The sequence below is a fragment of the Uloborus diversus genome, chromosome 9 (assembly GCF_026930045.1).
Source record: "Uloborus diversus isolate 005 chromosome 9, Udiv.v.3.1, whole genome shotgun sequence".
NCBI lineage: Eukaryota > Metazoa > Arthropoda > Arachnida > Araneae > Uloboridae > Uloborus > Uloborus diversus.
Window position 1 is genome coordinate 61,693,660 of NC_072739.1, and position 16,554 is coordinate 61,710,213.

Sequence of the window (16,554 nt, forward strand, 5' to 3'; positions counted from 1 at the left end):
TGACTTTCATTTACAGCTTTCTCAACTCGACCACAGTGCGCATATTCCGACCCGAAAGTAAATAATAGAGGTATGTAAAATTATCTAATTTAATCTTAATTAAGTTCAATTTTCAGCGTTGCTCTATTTAATACTTTTATTTACGAAGTATTTTTTGTTTCAAAGCTATTCTTATTTTCCAGTTAAGTTGCAACATTGACAGGTAACAACATACCATCAGAAAATTGCCGACTATACATTAATGATTTGCATACACCATGTAATTTTGTGTTCATTGCAATTAGGCTGTTTTATCTATTTTTAATAAAATGATTGGTTGAATTAATTTTCGTCTTATTCAACGTATTGTTTTATTTGATTACGATATATGTTGTCTATACGAACTTGGGTAATTAAAATTTTGCTCATGTTACTAAATGCATCATAATGGACTAGTGTTGGGAAATTACCAGACATTTTTAAAGCAGCGGAAACAAGTTTTTTTTTTATTTGTGTGTGTGTGTGTGTGGAAATTCTGCGAAAAAAAATGGAGTTTCTGAGAAGATGCAAAGTGAAACGTCTAAAAATCGTGCAACCAATTTTTTCTTGACAAATGTCCGTAAGTTTTTGTTATATAAGAAGAATCATTTCTGATTTGTAATAGAATCCAGTACCTTGTTCGATGTCTATCCAGATAATTTCCTTTTGTAAAATCTCGTGAATTCTTGACCGAAGTTATTTTCGAATTTTCGTCGGTAAGCTGCAGTTGAGTCAAGCTAGATTGTTCTTTAAATGATTAAAGAGGTATGAATAGCAATGGAATATTGAAATTAAAATTTTGCATGAGTGGGAAATGTTGAGAGTTACTTAAGTTAGTATATTTTTCCATTGTTTTAAAATCATATCAGTTGATTACATATTCCTATTGTAGTCTTTTAAAAAATGACCCAAAGAAAAAAACTTAAGTTCTTTTATTATATACTTAATCTTGTTTATATTTTAGGAATGGGTGTCCATAAAGAACTATGCGTTGGGCTTCATAAGGGCCACAAAATTACCAAAAATGTTACAGCTCCAAGACCTTCACGAAGGAAAGGTGTAAGTTTAATTTGAATGAAATTTGATCTTTAGATGTGTTGTAACAATATCAATGAAAGCTTACTACTGCAAACACATTAGTTGTTTCCATATTTATTCCTCAATTTTCATTAAATTTATTAAGATAGGGCACATCTCTTCACCTAAAATTTCAATTTCATGAGCATTTTTCATATTTTAATTTTTTTGATGCATCTCAAAGTAATAGCAATGTTTTTTTCTGTATTATTTTAACCAATCTTTGTTTACTTATGAAAATCCTTTTCTTTTTCTATCTGCAGGCTAGCTCCTGTTAAAATAAGTCTTATGGATCAGAACTAGCCATAGTTAATGTTCTCCCTTATAATGATCTGTTCATCAATCAAAATAATTTGAAATATAAATTAAAGATTATAACAATTAAGTTATAAATATTTTAAAACTTTGAAAGCAGGTGTAGGCTATCAAAATTATAAATTCTAATTAATCAACTTCTTAAGGCAAAAAAGGACGGCAAGAAAAGAAAAAAAAGACGCAGAGCAAGTGATACTGAATGCTTCAGTATGAAGAAGAGAAGCAAAACCGTGTTCACTTGTGTAGTATAAGGGTAGTTCTCAAAAGGTGGGAGCAAACACAGACCTCAACTTTGAAGCTTCAACACCAAATAACTTAACTGAAAAATTTTTGAGTTAAATTATAATACTGTATAGAGACAAGAATTGACATAAATTATTGAAAAAATGCTCTTCAAATGCCCTTAAAAAAATATTTTCTTTGCTAAAAGGCACAATTTTGGACATACCAAAATGTTAACTGAGCAAATGTACCATTAAAAATTTTTTTTTTATAATTATTTCCATACGTTTCAAAAAAAAAAAAAAAAATTAAAGGTATGAATATTACACTGAATAATTTTTTGTTAATATTTTACACAAATAACAAAAGAAAAGACATATTATTTACTTTGTAAACGATTTTAGAAAAAAGTAAGTTTGATATTTGATGCATGTCCAAAAGTTACGATCTTTACAATGCTATTATTTGAGAACTAAGTATATGATGTTTTCGTTTTAAAGGTACAGTGCAGAACCTTTTACCCGGGAACCAAAAAACCTGGAAACCAGAAAACCGGCAACCTTTTGCTGATTTTCTCGCTAATTTTAAAAAATACGCATTTTCGGCAATTTTTGAAAAACTAAGCATTTTTTGGAAATACCTAAAAGAATATTAAGCGGTTTCTTAATAAATACCACATTGTTCATCTATAGCTCGGGAAAATGTTTACAAAAACTAACTTCAATAACTTCAAAGGGTTATCCTAAACACGCGGCAAATTTTCCGAAATATTTTCTTAAATTAAAAAGTACACTCGTAAGTCTGCAATTTTCGGGTTTTATTCCAACTGAAAACTAAAGAAATGAATATTGTCACATTCCAATGCAATATTTCACTGAACGGTCTAATTAAAGCCGTTTAGAGCGTAAGTGACGTCGCAAAAGCCGAAAATCAGATTCGCTAATTTTTCGGATAGTTGACGGTGGAATGTAGAAATCGTTTAACACCAGACTCATTAATCAAATTTTTATTGGTATGAACTTACTGCAAACGCAATAGTTATTAATAACTAGGCTAGCCAGAGGTCCCGATTTGACCAGGACAGTACCGGTTTTCAAACAAAATCCCGGTGTCCCGGCCAGTTCGCTTCATATTCCGGAAAAAGATAAATTTGCTTTTAAATGACCAAAAAGGTCCACAATAATTAACGGTGAAGGATTATTTAGGGTAATTACTTTATCACTTGTAACATTGACTTGTAAAATTAATACCGAATTATCTTTTGAGGATTTTTACAACAGGATTAAAACCAAAAAAGACTGCATGAAAAAAAAAAGTCCTAATAAAATGAAAAATATGTCTAAATATTGTTCAATTTTTAATGTTCAAATTAATAATTGTTTCATTCAAAGTGTTTTTTCTAACTAAAATAAATATTTCTAACTAAAATATTTACATCTCGGCAGTGAAATGTTCCAATTTTATCTGCTTTTGTCATTTTTTATGAACCCTGTTTTAGGCTCATAATTAGTAACCATTTATTCATGGCATTAAGAATAAACTGCCCTATTAAACGCTCCAAAAATCAGCCAGGGGTGTGTAGCCCTTTGAATACCAGCGACGGTGGGGAGGGGGGGCATTCCCGTGTCCCGGTTGAACATTTCAGAACTCTGGCAAACCTATTAATAACTACCGTAATCGCAAACACCAAACCTTTATTTAAAAAAAAAACGCTTTCATGAAAACAAATTCTTTCATACACTATAGTAGAAAAATCACACACTTACATTCAAAAACTTGTTTCTTGCCCTTCTTTTCATTTTCTTTCGTTTTAAAACATAGAAAAGTTATGTTTTTTCCAAAATGAATGTGAGGGTCTCAGGTCTTATGGATAACTTAACTTTTTTAGTGTTTAAATTATTCTCTCTCTAATAGTTTATAATGTTTCAATATTGATAATCAATTCTGAACTGTTTTCTTCTTATTTTAATAGGTATTACTATTTGTTATAATTTAAGTTTTATAAGCAATCGGCCAATAGCACTTATTAGCGATCCAGAAAACCGGGAAATTCAGATATCCGGGATAGCGATATTCCCGAACTTCCCGGATAATTGGTTCTCTACTGTATTTATTGATTCTCAGAATCGATTTTTGATTGTTTAAAAGTGTTTTCATAAACTTTAATGCAGTATCTTAGAAGAAAAATAATTTTTTTTAAACATACATGCGAGATGTGCAAATGGCGTTACGATCTTGACGCCGATAATTCTAACCGTTTATTCATAATTTTTGATGATCCACTGTCTTTTAACCTCAATAAAAAAAGTTATAATGTTATCTTCTTTAATCCATTGTTATTTTGCAAAATTAATACGTTACACATTGAACAATACATAAATTACAGTAGAAACATGGCTGGCTGTGATCGTAACGAAAGCCATTTTGCGCTAAAATCGCCAAGCAAACCTCCGTTAGCGACAACACAGTATACAATAAGCTAAAGGTTACCAGAGGGGAATTCCAGTTTGATAAATGTAGTTTATCGTCAGCTGCACCAGTTTTGGCGACTTTATCACCTGCGCTAGCATTTTTTCCCCCCCGCTTTTATTATTTTAAAATTTCTTTTCTCTTTCTTTTGGAAACATAATTTAACGATCTCCAAATAGAAATACAAATTTCTTTTTTCAATATTTTTTTTTAGACATCATTTTAATTCTTATGACATTAGAAAAAATATTCATTATTAAAACTGATGTCACTTTTTACATTTGTATTATTTTTAATTTGAAGCTTTTTTTACCTTTCATCAACTTCTTGAAAATCATTCCAAAACTTTATTATATGAAAAGAGCAGTATGTATAGCCATTCAAGTACTTCATTAATATCCTCTTTATTATTAAATTGCAAAATTCAAAAAGTAGTAAATAAAATTTTCACGGGAAAAGTTAAAAATCAGATTAACAATTGTCAAAAATGGTGAAACTTACATTATGATGATGTCCAAAATCCGCTACCTACAGGACAATGTCCAAAATCTGTTACCTACAGACTGCCGATTTAATTTGCTAAATAACAATTTTTACAAATACCTTCTGTTTTTTCATGTTCATATATTTGAAACAACAGTGCCGAGAAATTACCGAAGGAAAGCCGCCAGGTCCCCTACCGTCACCTAAAACAGCCTAAATTTGAGTTTTAAACTTTAACTTTAAAAACTTAAGATAGGAGACGACTACTCTCTCCTCCTGCAACCTCAACAAAGATAACCCAAAATTGCGTGTTACTTCAATTTCGGAAAATTTTCGGGAAGAGCGCCGATCCTTCCTAAGCTAAGGTCACAAAAATAGCTGCAAATTGACTACTTTTGAAAGAATTTTAGGAAAGAACTTCAACATTACCTTCCCCTAAAGTCTCGAAAAAAATCCTAAAATTGCAATTTTTGACATTGATGTTTTCATACACCGATTTCGATATTTTTCTGGGGGGCAATCCCCCCACCTCCCCCATTTCCCCGTCCTCAGTCCTTCATCTGATGTCGCCGGCGAAGGCAGACTGTAATATGTTTTCATGACTAGTAATTTTTGGCATCTATTACTTTCTTCAAAGATATAAATTGTACCTAAGGAATTTGACAGAACAGAAATTTGAAAAAAGATTTATATGGACGTTAAGTACAGTAAAACTTCTCCTAACGGACACCCCTCTTATGCGGACAATTTTTAATTCCCCAGTTCCAATGCAAATAACATATTTAAACCCCTGTCCTGCGGACACCTCTCTCTTGTGGACAAAACAATTTGTCCCGTTAGTGTCCGCATTAGAGGGATTTTACTGTATTAGTCAAAATATCCAAATTGATCTTCAGGGGCAGAACATAAGGTCATTGCATGCGGGCAACACCCTAGGATCAGCCCTGATGACCTACTCTAAAACTTCTGTTTTAAAGTTTAGTGGATTGCAGAAAGCAGGTTGGGTAAAAAAACCAAAAAAACCTGTTTTTTTTTTGTTTAAACCAGGTTTTTTTGGTTTAAACCGGGTTTTTTTGGTTAAAATACTATTTGCGAGAAAAATAATTAATTTTCGGAAGGTAATTAAGGTTCCATGTAACTAACAGTTATTCAATAGTCACATCATACCTAATTTCTTGATTAATTAAAGAGATTAGAACAAAATCTTGTAACTAAATTAAATAATTAAAATAGCTTTCTGCGGGGAAATATTGATTGAAATGTTTGACTTGATTAACATATTAGTATGCATGTATATATAGACCCTTTATGATATAAAATACTGGCTTCATTTTTGATTTCATCAAATGAAAGCCAGATTAGGTATTTTTTTCTACCAGAATTAGACATTCTTTTTAAAACAATATAAGTAGGTAACTTTTGTAAACTGTGCAGGTTAGCTAAGGCAAAGCAAATACCAAAATCCCAATTCCAAAGAACAAAAGGGGGGGGGGGGAAATACTAAGAATTATCTGCACCCAATAGTCATAAAGCCGCATAGGTGTATAGCCAATCAAAATCTTTTGAGCACACAGAATCCAAAAAAAAAAAAACAAACACCAATGGAGAGTGTAGTTTATATGTGAAGATTTATATATTTCTCAGTCAATTTTTACACATACATTTGCATTTTGTTCTGGGAATTTAAAAATTTGTCTTTTAATCTTCCTACATTATAATATAAGGAACTATAATGTATCATGATATGAAGTATAAACTTTTTTTTTTTAAATTTGATTCAAAAAATATTATTTGTGTTCACCTGCAGAACAAATCTTAATTTTTAGGTGCAGCAATATAATGGATTGCATCTACAATAAAAGATTCAATCCTTAGTAAATCTTAACTAATCATGCAAATTAAGCATAATGATGGAAGTTGACTGAAATTTGCTTTATGGCACATATATGAAATAAAAAATATATTAATATTTTTTTTCGATTAAAGCTTGTAATACATTTTGAAGAAGCAACTTTGCAATTTTAGTATTTATCTCTGCAACTTAGCTAGGAACTTAGCATAAATGGAATTTAACATTTTTCAATATGTGTGGGAAAATCAATGTAAACCTGCAAAATGGATTTTTTTTTTGGGCTTTTTTTATAAAAAAAACCATTTTTTAAAAAACCGCATGGTTTTTTTTTTTTAAACCAATTGGTTTAAACCAAACAACCCTGGCAGAAAGTCTTATATATGAGTTCTTTTTGCTAAATTTTAGCAGTTAGCCCCAAAGCAGAATACTTGACGATGTTCTGCAACGTAAAATCATTTGACCACAATTGTTCTGCAAGTACTTCAAGCATTGCATACGCAAGCAAATCAACGTGATCTTTTCCACAAATCGGGAGCCCTAAATCAAAATCCTTTCATACAGTTTTTTTTTTTTTTTTTTTTTATAACTTCACCGCTGCTATGCATTTCTGTAGGACCTAAACCGATTGAAATTCTAGAAATATATTTTACATGCTTTCTAAAATGCATAAAAAGAGCAAAGATACAAAATATTCTAAAAATCTGAGCCCAGGTGTCAAACCACGTTCTTTTGGTTAATTTTACATGGCATAAAAGATAAATTAAAATAATGTTAATAAATAAATAAATTACTGAAATAATAAGTAAAACGAGTCGAATTAGGGTAGCAAATAATAAAACACTTCAAAACATTCTAAATAACTGAAATATTTTCAGGATGCAAAAGGATTGAATTCTCAAACAAGACACGCAATTTTCGTCGATGGACGTTGGCATGTATCCAAAACATACGTTTATGGAGGCAATTGCAGCGGATGAAGGTCGATTGAGAAAAGAAAGAGAACCAAAAGCGCTAGAAAAATCGAAATCTTTTCAGATTTAAAATATGAAATTTTTGAAGAAGCTGCAGATTTTCTACAAATATTTTCCAGCTCAAGATAGAACTTTGCACAAATTCTGCAGATTTCTCTAAGCTCAAAGTAAATCTTAAGTTCTTGCAGATGACTTATAGCATTCAACATTTTTTGCGAGTTTTCCGCCGAATTATTGTAATTTCCTAGACTTTTAGATTTTCTTCTAATTTAAAGAAATCTACAGAATTTGTGCAAAATTTTATCTTGAGTTGGAAGATATTTGCAGAAAAACTGCAGTTATTTACTACAGAAATTTCACCGAAATCTGTAGAATTTCTACAGAAAATTTGTCTGAGTTTTTCTCTCATATTTGAGCAGAATTGTTCTGCAGCTCAGGCATCTGTTCTGCGACGTACGTCGCAAATTTAGTAGTATTCTGCTTTGGGGGCAGTTAGTAGCTTATGCAGCAAAACATATACAACATATGACCAAAAGCATTGGGACTCTTTTAAAAATTCACATTTTTACGGATTTCTCGAGAAATAATTGACCAATTGCTCTGTAATTTTTTTCATATAAAAGGTATACTCCAACTGCCATTTTTCAACAAAAATTAAGTCTACTATTCATTTAGGTGACAAGCAACAAATTGAGGAAACAAAAAAAGGTTTTTGATCATTTTTCATTGTAAATAGCTGGGAATTGACTGAATTTCAGAAGTAAATTAAAAACCTATCTAGAATTTATTTTTATATTTTAGTGAAAGTCTTTTATACCCACGGAGATATAAGCATTTTTTTCAAAAAAGCAAAATTTTTTGAAGGTTTTTGGCTCATATCACAGTTTTTCGTCAGATGTTACATAACTTTCAGAATATTTGACATCATATTAGAGAAACCTTATAATAAAATTTAAAGTTAAAATATTGAAAATTTTGTGAAATATGAGCGTTTAAAGCAATAAATTTTTCACTGCGCATGTACAAAAAATAGCAATTTTTAACTTTCATAATCGAGAGCCCAGATATATAACGCAACTTTTTAAAAAATTCAACCTTGATATCAGTAAAATGTAAAAGGTTATCAGCCATTTAATGAGCCATATTTTAATAGTTCTTGGCTAGACAACGAATCGTGAGGGATCATTCGCAGATAATCTTTTTATCATGAATCACTCTGCAACGATAACAGGAAAGTGTTGCCGGTTTGCGAATGACCCCTTAACATTTGTCACAAGAATTATATAAATTTGGCTCATTAGATCGCTGATAACTTTTTAAATTATAAAAATATTGAGGTGGAATTTTTTTATGAGTTGTAGGATATATCATACCTGCCAACCCGAAAAACTTTCGGATTTCCCTGAAGTTTTACCGATTTTCATGTCTTTTTCCGGTTATGAGCAAAATCTTTCGGATTTTAATCTTTCAGAGCAAAATCTTTCGGACGTTTTGTAGGAAAAAATTTGTATCTCACCAATTTTGGCGCTAACGATATTTTTGTGGAACAGGGCACTGTGTTTTAGGACAATTATCTCAATTACCTTATTTGGTGTCGTATGTGCTACATTTTTGGCATATGTCTTCTTAGAATGTTCAATTTTTCATTTACAACAGTTTATTTAACATATTATTTTTTGTCCTTAAATGTTTTTTTTTTTTTTTTTTTTTTGCACAGAAAAATATACAAAACACTATAAGTTGAATTGGAGTTATTAGAGTTGTATTTTTAAGCTCTAAGTTTTCTTGCTTTTTTTTTCTAGCCCCGCTACAACTGTTTTTCTTCTGGTGCTCAGATATAAATTATTTTTGTTTTCATACTGAGATTTTTAACAATGGAAAAGGAGCTTGATGAGGTCCAAGCAAATTATGCATTGATTTTAGCTCACATGTTTGGAAATCTAAGTGGCAAAATAAAGTTTTGTGTGTTAAATATGACTACTACATTTTCCTGTAGATAATATGCGGCGGCGTATAATCTGCTGATTCTAAAATCGGCCTGAAGGAAGAAAACGTCTGCGATTGATACAATGCAAATAATACTTTTGATGTAACATACAATTTTAGCAACTAAATTAAAAACATGAAGTAATAACTTTTGATGTATATTCAATATTAAAAAACAAAATAATCTAAAAAATAAAGATCTTCTTGAAATTGTCATTATAGTATGCTGATTACTTAAAGACAGTCAAGAAGGGAGCAAACGATCTGATCTTGTGCATTTGAAGGCTTCCTTTTTTGTATGTTATTTATTTTACATAGCCTGAATTGCATAAGAAGAGCATTCAAGCTATATTAAATACACCTACAGGTAGGGTAAGGATCTCTAATGGCAAATTCTGATTTAAATATTGATGTTCAGTGTGCTGAGTTGAGAAAAAAATGCACAGGTAATCCGCACCTCATTCTCTTTTTTTTACAGATAATCCGCAGATTTTGTACAGGAAAATACGGTAACATAAACACTGGTGATATTAATCCACAAAATTGACCTAATAGAATTGAAAAGAAAAAAAAATCTCAAAATTTGAATTTTAATTGCAAGTCTGCATTCTTTATTCATTGTATTTTTATAGTTTTGTTGCTTTATTAGTGTTTTATTCAAATTTTAATTTTTCATTAGTGATAACAAGATTTTTAAACTTTGATGCCCAAAAAACTTATTTCAGGCATCTATAGTTGGGCAAATCTAACCTTGCAGCTTCATAATGCTGTAATTAGAATCTGCATAACCTTCAATGCTGCCAGGTTAAGGTTTGCCCCAACTATAGAGGGATTTCTGGTACTGCATACAATTAATAATGGTTGAATATTAAAATCAAATGTTCAACCAACTGTCTTTTGTGTTTTGACTCTTCAGCTGTTAAACATAGCATTTGTTGTAATATTATTTGCTAATTTATGCTTTTTGTTTTAGAAACTTACTAAGCATACCAGATTCATCAGGGACATTGTACGTGAAGTATGTGGGTTTGCTCCATATGAAAAAAGAGCAATGGAGCTGTTGAGAGTTTCTAAAGATAAAAGAGCTCTGAAGTTTATTAAGAAAAGGGTATGACTAAGATTATAATCTTATTTTTGGTACGGTTTTATATTTAGCCATGTCAGCAGACTTAGATAAAATGAAAAGCTTTCTGTGAACACAAATCCTAACTGAAAAATTTTCTACAAATAAATATTTTGCCTAATCCACCCTTGAATAAAGAATTAAATTTATATTCAAATATGAAAAGACAAAAAAAAGTGCTTTAAAATCATTTTTTTTACAATAACATAGTTTGTGCTTATTTTTCACTAACTGAAGAAAGCTGCCAAAACCATTATTTTTTTCATACATGTACTTTAAAAGGCTTTCAAAAAAAGGCTTCAACAGAAATAAACTAGGATTTTTAAAAAATTTCCCTTAAAAATTAATTTTTTTTAAAATTAACGTTAGCAGTTGGAAAAAAAAAAAATTGAGTTGAAAATTTTCTGCAAACACCGTTTGCGCGTTTGTCTATATTATGCAAGACTGCAGTTAAGCAATAAAACGGCAAAAAGAATTTTTTTACTAGACTAATGTTTTGTATTTAAATGCTTTTGTACTGTTGACAGTTTTATCTGTTTCACTTAATTTTCATGGCATATTACAGATACTGGATTCATTTAATATGATTTCAGTGAGTCAAGGTATGCAAGAGTAATTGCTTAAGCTTTTATGTTTTTTCTTCATATAAGACTAACTACACAAGCTTGCAGAACAGATTCTGATATCAATTCTAGAACTACAATTCAGAACTAATTGTAATAGCATTTAAAATGATTGAGTAATGTTTTTTTTTTTATTTTAAATTATGTTGCATTGATTATCGAGAATGTAACTTTTCTGAAATATTTTTGTGCTTGAGTGTAAAAAATTAATGTTGGTCCATAGCTGGGCTAGTTTTGAAATTAATTTCAACATAAAAAAAACCTAAACATCTTAAAAAAATAGACAGGTTATTTAGAACAGGCCTCAAAGATAATAGCTTTTTGTAACTCTTCTCATTTTAAAAGTGAACAAAGATTTTTGATCTAACTCAAATGAGCTTCAAATTGCCTTTTATATTTTTGAGCTATAAAAAAAGGGAAATACATAATTATTGTGCTTTCTAGTAATTTAATTAAGTACAGTCAAGCCCGCTTATTAGAATATAGAGTATTGGTTCAAAGAATATCCCACTTCATCTAATACATTTTCAATTACCAAACCCTTGATGTCTAATATTCCAATCCTGTTTAATGGGATAACTCGCTAGTAAGAATAATTTTTTGTGGAAAATCAGCCATTCCTTATTAGATGTGGCGGCCTGTGATAGAGTGGTATAATACCAGAATGATCCACTTTTGACTCTGCCCCCCCTCCTTGAAAAGTTCTCGTGTGCACGATTGATTCTGCTCTTAAGTTTTCACCACTGAAAAAGACAAGGGATCTCCAGCTCGCATACAAATTTTCCTGTCCCACAAAAAGCTTGCACCCTAAATTTTGTTTTAGTATTCTTTTTTTGGAAATTAAATCGAGAATGATTCAAAAATTATCAGAGTGCTTAAATTCAAAGGGGAAAAAAGAAGCAGGGGGGGGGGTGGAGTAAAGCTAACTAGACTATTTGAACTGAAATATGGGATTGTTGCCCTGCCTTGCCTCTTAAAACTTATGTGGTCCTTGAGGAAAGGAGGTTAAAAACCCCGGAAATAAAAGAAACTTTTTGTCGGTTCCATTTCTTTTTTGAGTTCATGTGCTTAATGAAGTTGGTACAAAAAGCATGTCAAAATATCATAAGGATTTTTTTTTAAATTTCTTACTATTTCAAGCATGGCATATTACAGATGCTGGATTCATTAGTGCATCATGTGTTTTCAGTGAGTCAAGGTATGCCAAATTAGTATTGTACACTCTCATAATCTTGTCTTATGTACTATAAGTCGAGAAAAATAGTGTGTATACATTTATTTTCCCACTTATCTTCAAACTTTTTTGATCAAGTAATTGTCTGATTCAAAAAGTTATAAATTCAATTAAACTTGGAATAGGTCACATAGATGATTAAATGCAATTACTAAGTGAAACAATTATGCAGATTATCCCTTGAAATTCTCAATCTTTCATGGCATATTACAGATGCTGGATTCATTAGTGCTTATTTGTGCATGTGTGTTTTCAGTGAGTCAAGGTATGCCAGAGTAGTATTGTACACTTTCATAATCTTGTCTTATGTACTATAAGTCGAGAAAAATAGTGTGTACATTTTTTTCTCAGTTATCTTCAAACTTTTTTGATCAAGTAATTGATTCGAGAAGTTATAAATTCAATTGATTTGTTAATAGATCACATTAGATATTTAAATGCTATTGGGTGATTTTCAAATGCATTGACACATTAGGTTTGACACAATTTGAAAATATTTGTTATAAACATTGAAACTTTTCTCGGGATGAATTCCTTACAATTTATAGCTAACCAGGTGAATATTTTTGAGTTCATTTGCTTAGATTTCATAAATTCCAAAAAATGTCTTGGCGGCAAGTCACCGATTTTCTTATGAGTGTTACCTTTTTAAAACATTCTGTAATTTCTTTTCTAAAAATAAACAATCTAACAAATTGTGATTAAACTATCCTATATATTCAGTAGAAGTCAAAAATGTATAAATATTTATTTATGTAAGAAATTTTAAGTATTTGTATAACTTTTTCTCATGAGTGTTATTTTGTTTCTTAAATAAAGGGTAAAGTTTACGATAAAAACTAAATATTAAATATTGTCTTAGCAAATGTCATGAATAGCTGAAAAATTTCAAGTTTGAAACATTTTTGTTGATTAAAGAAAATTTTTATTAATACTAATGCTGAATTTAAGCTATGGTAACAATCATGAGAGATCGACTCATGCAATAATTTATTGTTGAGTTTTAGCTGTAATTCCTCTAAAACATGTAGTTAATTGAATACCATATCTTAAAAATTAGTTTTCCTACACACAAATTTCATTTTTGCTAACTTAGCTTTGTGTCAGTGTTTACTCTTCAGTTTTTAATAAATGTGTATTTATAACATATATTTATGAAAAAATATATCTCTGATACAGAGATGAGTTAAATGTAAAACAATATCTTTAACTATGATTTGGATTACTTTTATCATGAGTGTTAATCCCTTCTTGTATGTCACTTGTTCAAAGTAACACTCGTGAGCGGTAACACTCATGAGAGTTATAGAAGGATTCCTTCTTCGCTGGAATAACTTTTATTGTTATTGTTGAAAATTTAAGTCTCTTGTTTCCTTAATGAAAAATACATTACTGCCTAGTTGTATATTTTGATATTTTAAAAAATATTACAAAATAAATGGGTAACACTCATGGGAGATAATTAAAATACTCCTCACATTGAATCGTACCCCAAAGGCAGAATACTTTGCAATGTTCTGCAATGGAAAATATTTGACTAAAATTGTTCTGCAAGTACTTTAAGCATTGTACGCGAAAAAACGTGACATTTTAAACAAGTTGGGTGGCAAAAATCAAAATCATTTCACATAGTTTTTTTTTTAACTGGACGTTACTATTTATTTTTGTGGAAATGAGATATTTCCGGAAACATCACAGCTTTCAACCAAATGACTAATTGAGCACTGAATTTGGAAAATTAGTTGATCATGAAAACTATAAAATAAAAAAAACTTTAACAAGGTGTCAAACCTAAACCGATTGGGATTCTCCAAAAATAGTTTATATGCTTTCCAAAATGCATAGAAAGAGCAAAGATACAAAATTTTATAAAAATCCGAACCTAGGTGTCAAACCACATTTTTTGGTTATTTTTACATGGCATGAAGGAGCAATTAAAATAATGTTACTAAACAAAGAAATTACTGAAATAATTAATAGAATGAGTTGAGTTTGGGTTGCATGTAATAAAACACTTCAAAACAATTAAAATATTTTCTGGATGCAAAAGGATTGAAATCTTAAACAAGACACGCAATTTCCAGCGATGGACATGTTGGCATGTTTCCTAAACATGCATGGCGGAAATTGTAGTGGATGAAGATCGATTGGGAAAAACCTACAAAGGACTAATCGAATTCAACATCGCGAGCTTTCCCCCAAATTATCGTAATTTGAGACTATTTTAGATTTTCTACTAATTTTAAGAAATTTGCAAACTCTACAGATTTTCTGCACCGCAGTTTCTGCAGATTTTCTGCACCGCAGTTTCTGCAGATTTTCTGCACCGCGGTTTCTGCAAATTTTCGGCACTGTGGTTTCTGCAGAAATTTCAATGAAATTTGCAGAATTTCTGCAGAAAATTTGTCAGTTTTCCTCTCACATTTGAACAGAATTGTTCTGCAGCTCAGGCATCTGTTCTGCGACGTACGTCGCAAATTTAGTAGTATTCTGCTTTGGGGAATCGTACATTTCAATATAGAGCATATAAAGAATAAATATATCCATTTTTAAACTTACACATTCTAAGAAGAAACAAATATAGCTTCCCTAACACTTGCTAACTACAGTAAAGAAATACTTAGCACTTAAAAAATATTTATTTCCCTGGGGTAACACTCATGAGTTGCTGCACTTAAGGACACAAACTGCATTGAAATTTTAAAATGTTAGATGAATAGTTCAGTAAAATTAATTTCAGTGTGTTTAACTAACAATTATTACTTCTTTCTTTAATGTGCAAAAGATAAAAAAGCCGCTTGGGTATGTACAAAAAAGATACACTTAATTCAAACTTTATAATCGGGACAAGGAAATGTCCATTACTAGCTAACTAAAGTTATAGAAAATACCATGAAAAAAGGCACTGAATGCAATGAATTCAGTGTAAAACATTGCCTCACTACATGTTTACGCAATACCGAAAAAATCATTTTATCAACATTAAATTGAAAGAAAAAGTATGGATACCAAACTGTCGAACATTCTGAAAATCACCCTTTTACTAAGTGGAACAATTATCATGCAGAGAATATCCCTTTAAATTCGCAATCTTTCATGGCACATTACAGATGCTGGATTTGTAAGTGCTTATTTGTTCATGTGTTTTCAGTGAGTCAAGGTATGCCAAAGTAATTGTGCATTTCTTATAATCTTGTCTTATTTACTCTAAGACAAAAAATTGTTTCTATACATTAATTTCAGTAGTTTGTTTTGTTTCCTTTACTAATGATTCGCAAAGAAGTATGTTTTTCTCAAGAGAAAATTTCGTATGAGTTTCTATATTCTTTTTTTTTTTTTTGCTCTTTGTCATTTGGATTTATTTTTTGTATTAGTGTTTCATATTTGATTTATAAATAATATATATATACATCAATGAAGTTGAGCTGCTTCTAAATATTATGTGGTAAGCTTTTATCAAGATTCCATATTTGTATGTTGTTGCAAGTAAAGTTCTTGATTTATGATGTTTTAATGCATACCACTTAAGCTGGATTCACTACCTATTTGAGTAGGTTTCTATCTGTAGACTGAAACCTATTCTGGTAAATGTGTTTTCAGTGAGTCAAAGTATGCAAAAGTAAAGTACTGCTCTAATATTCTTATTGTCTTTGTACAAGATAACAAGTTATTACTGCATACATTCACCAAAGTTCTAGAAATCACATTTTAAAAAAATATCAGTTTTATTTTTGACTTATTTTTGTTTTGAGCAAAGTGTATTTATCTTTTCTTGTAGCTTGGAACACATTTGAGAGCCAAGAGGAAGCGAGATGAGTTGTCTAATGTTTTGACTGCACAGAGGAAAGCTGCCGCTCACAGAGAAAAGGAGGGAAAATAATTGTAAAATAATTCCAATAAAATATTTCATCTGTATTTTGTGTTGCGCTATGAGTTCTTGTTTCACTTATGTTTCTGATTAGTCTTCATTATCTTGTGTATTTTCTAATTAAATTACCTGTAGTAAAGAATGTTGTCTTATCATGTAACTATAGATTTTTTATTTATTTATTTATTTATTGCAATAACAAAATTTTAGCTGCCTTGAAAGCGTCTGATTTTTTTTATGAGGCATTTTTATTGCATTGTAAACTTATCACAGCCGCCAAATTTGTTGAGTGTCAGACACATTTCATATTTTG

At 30.4% G+C, this 16,554-nt stretch overlaps 1 protein-coding gene across 1 annotated transcript; it reads left to right on the forward strand.

The window, feature by feature from the left end:
• Positions 1-6: 6 nt before the first annotated feature.
• Positions 7-16,288, forward strand: LOC129229361 (60S ribosomal protein L36-like). The gene is made up of 4 exons (XM_054863651.1): positions 7-70; positions 983-1,077; positions 10,367-10,501; positions 16,152-16,288. Exons 2-4 carry the CDS (start codon positions 985-987, stop codon positions 16,251-16,253), a joined length of 330 nt encoding a protein of 109 aa, XP_054719626.1. The 5' UTR covers positions 7-70; positions 983-984; the 3' UTR covers positions 16,254-16,288.
• The last annotated feature ends 266 nt before the right edge of the window (positions 16,289-16,554 follow it).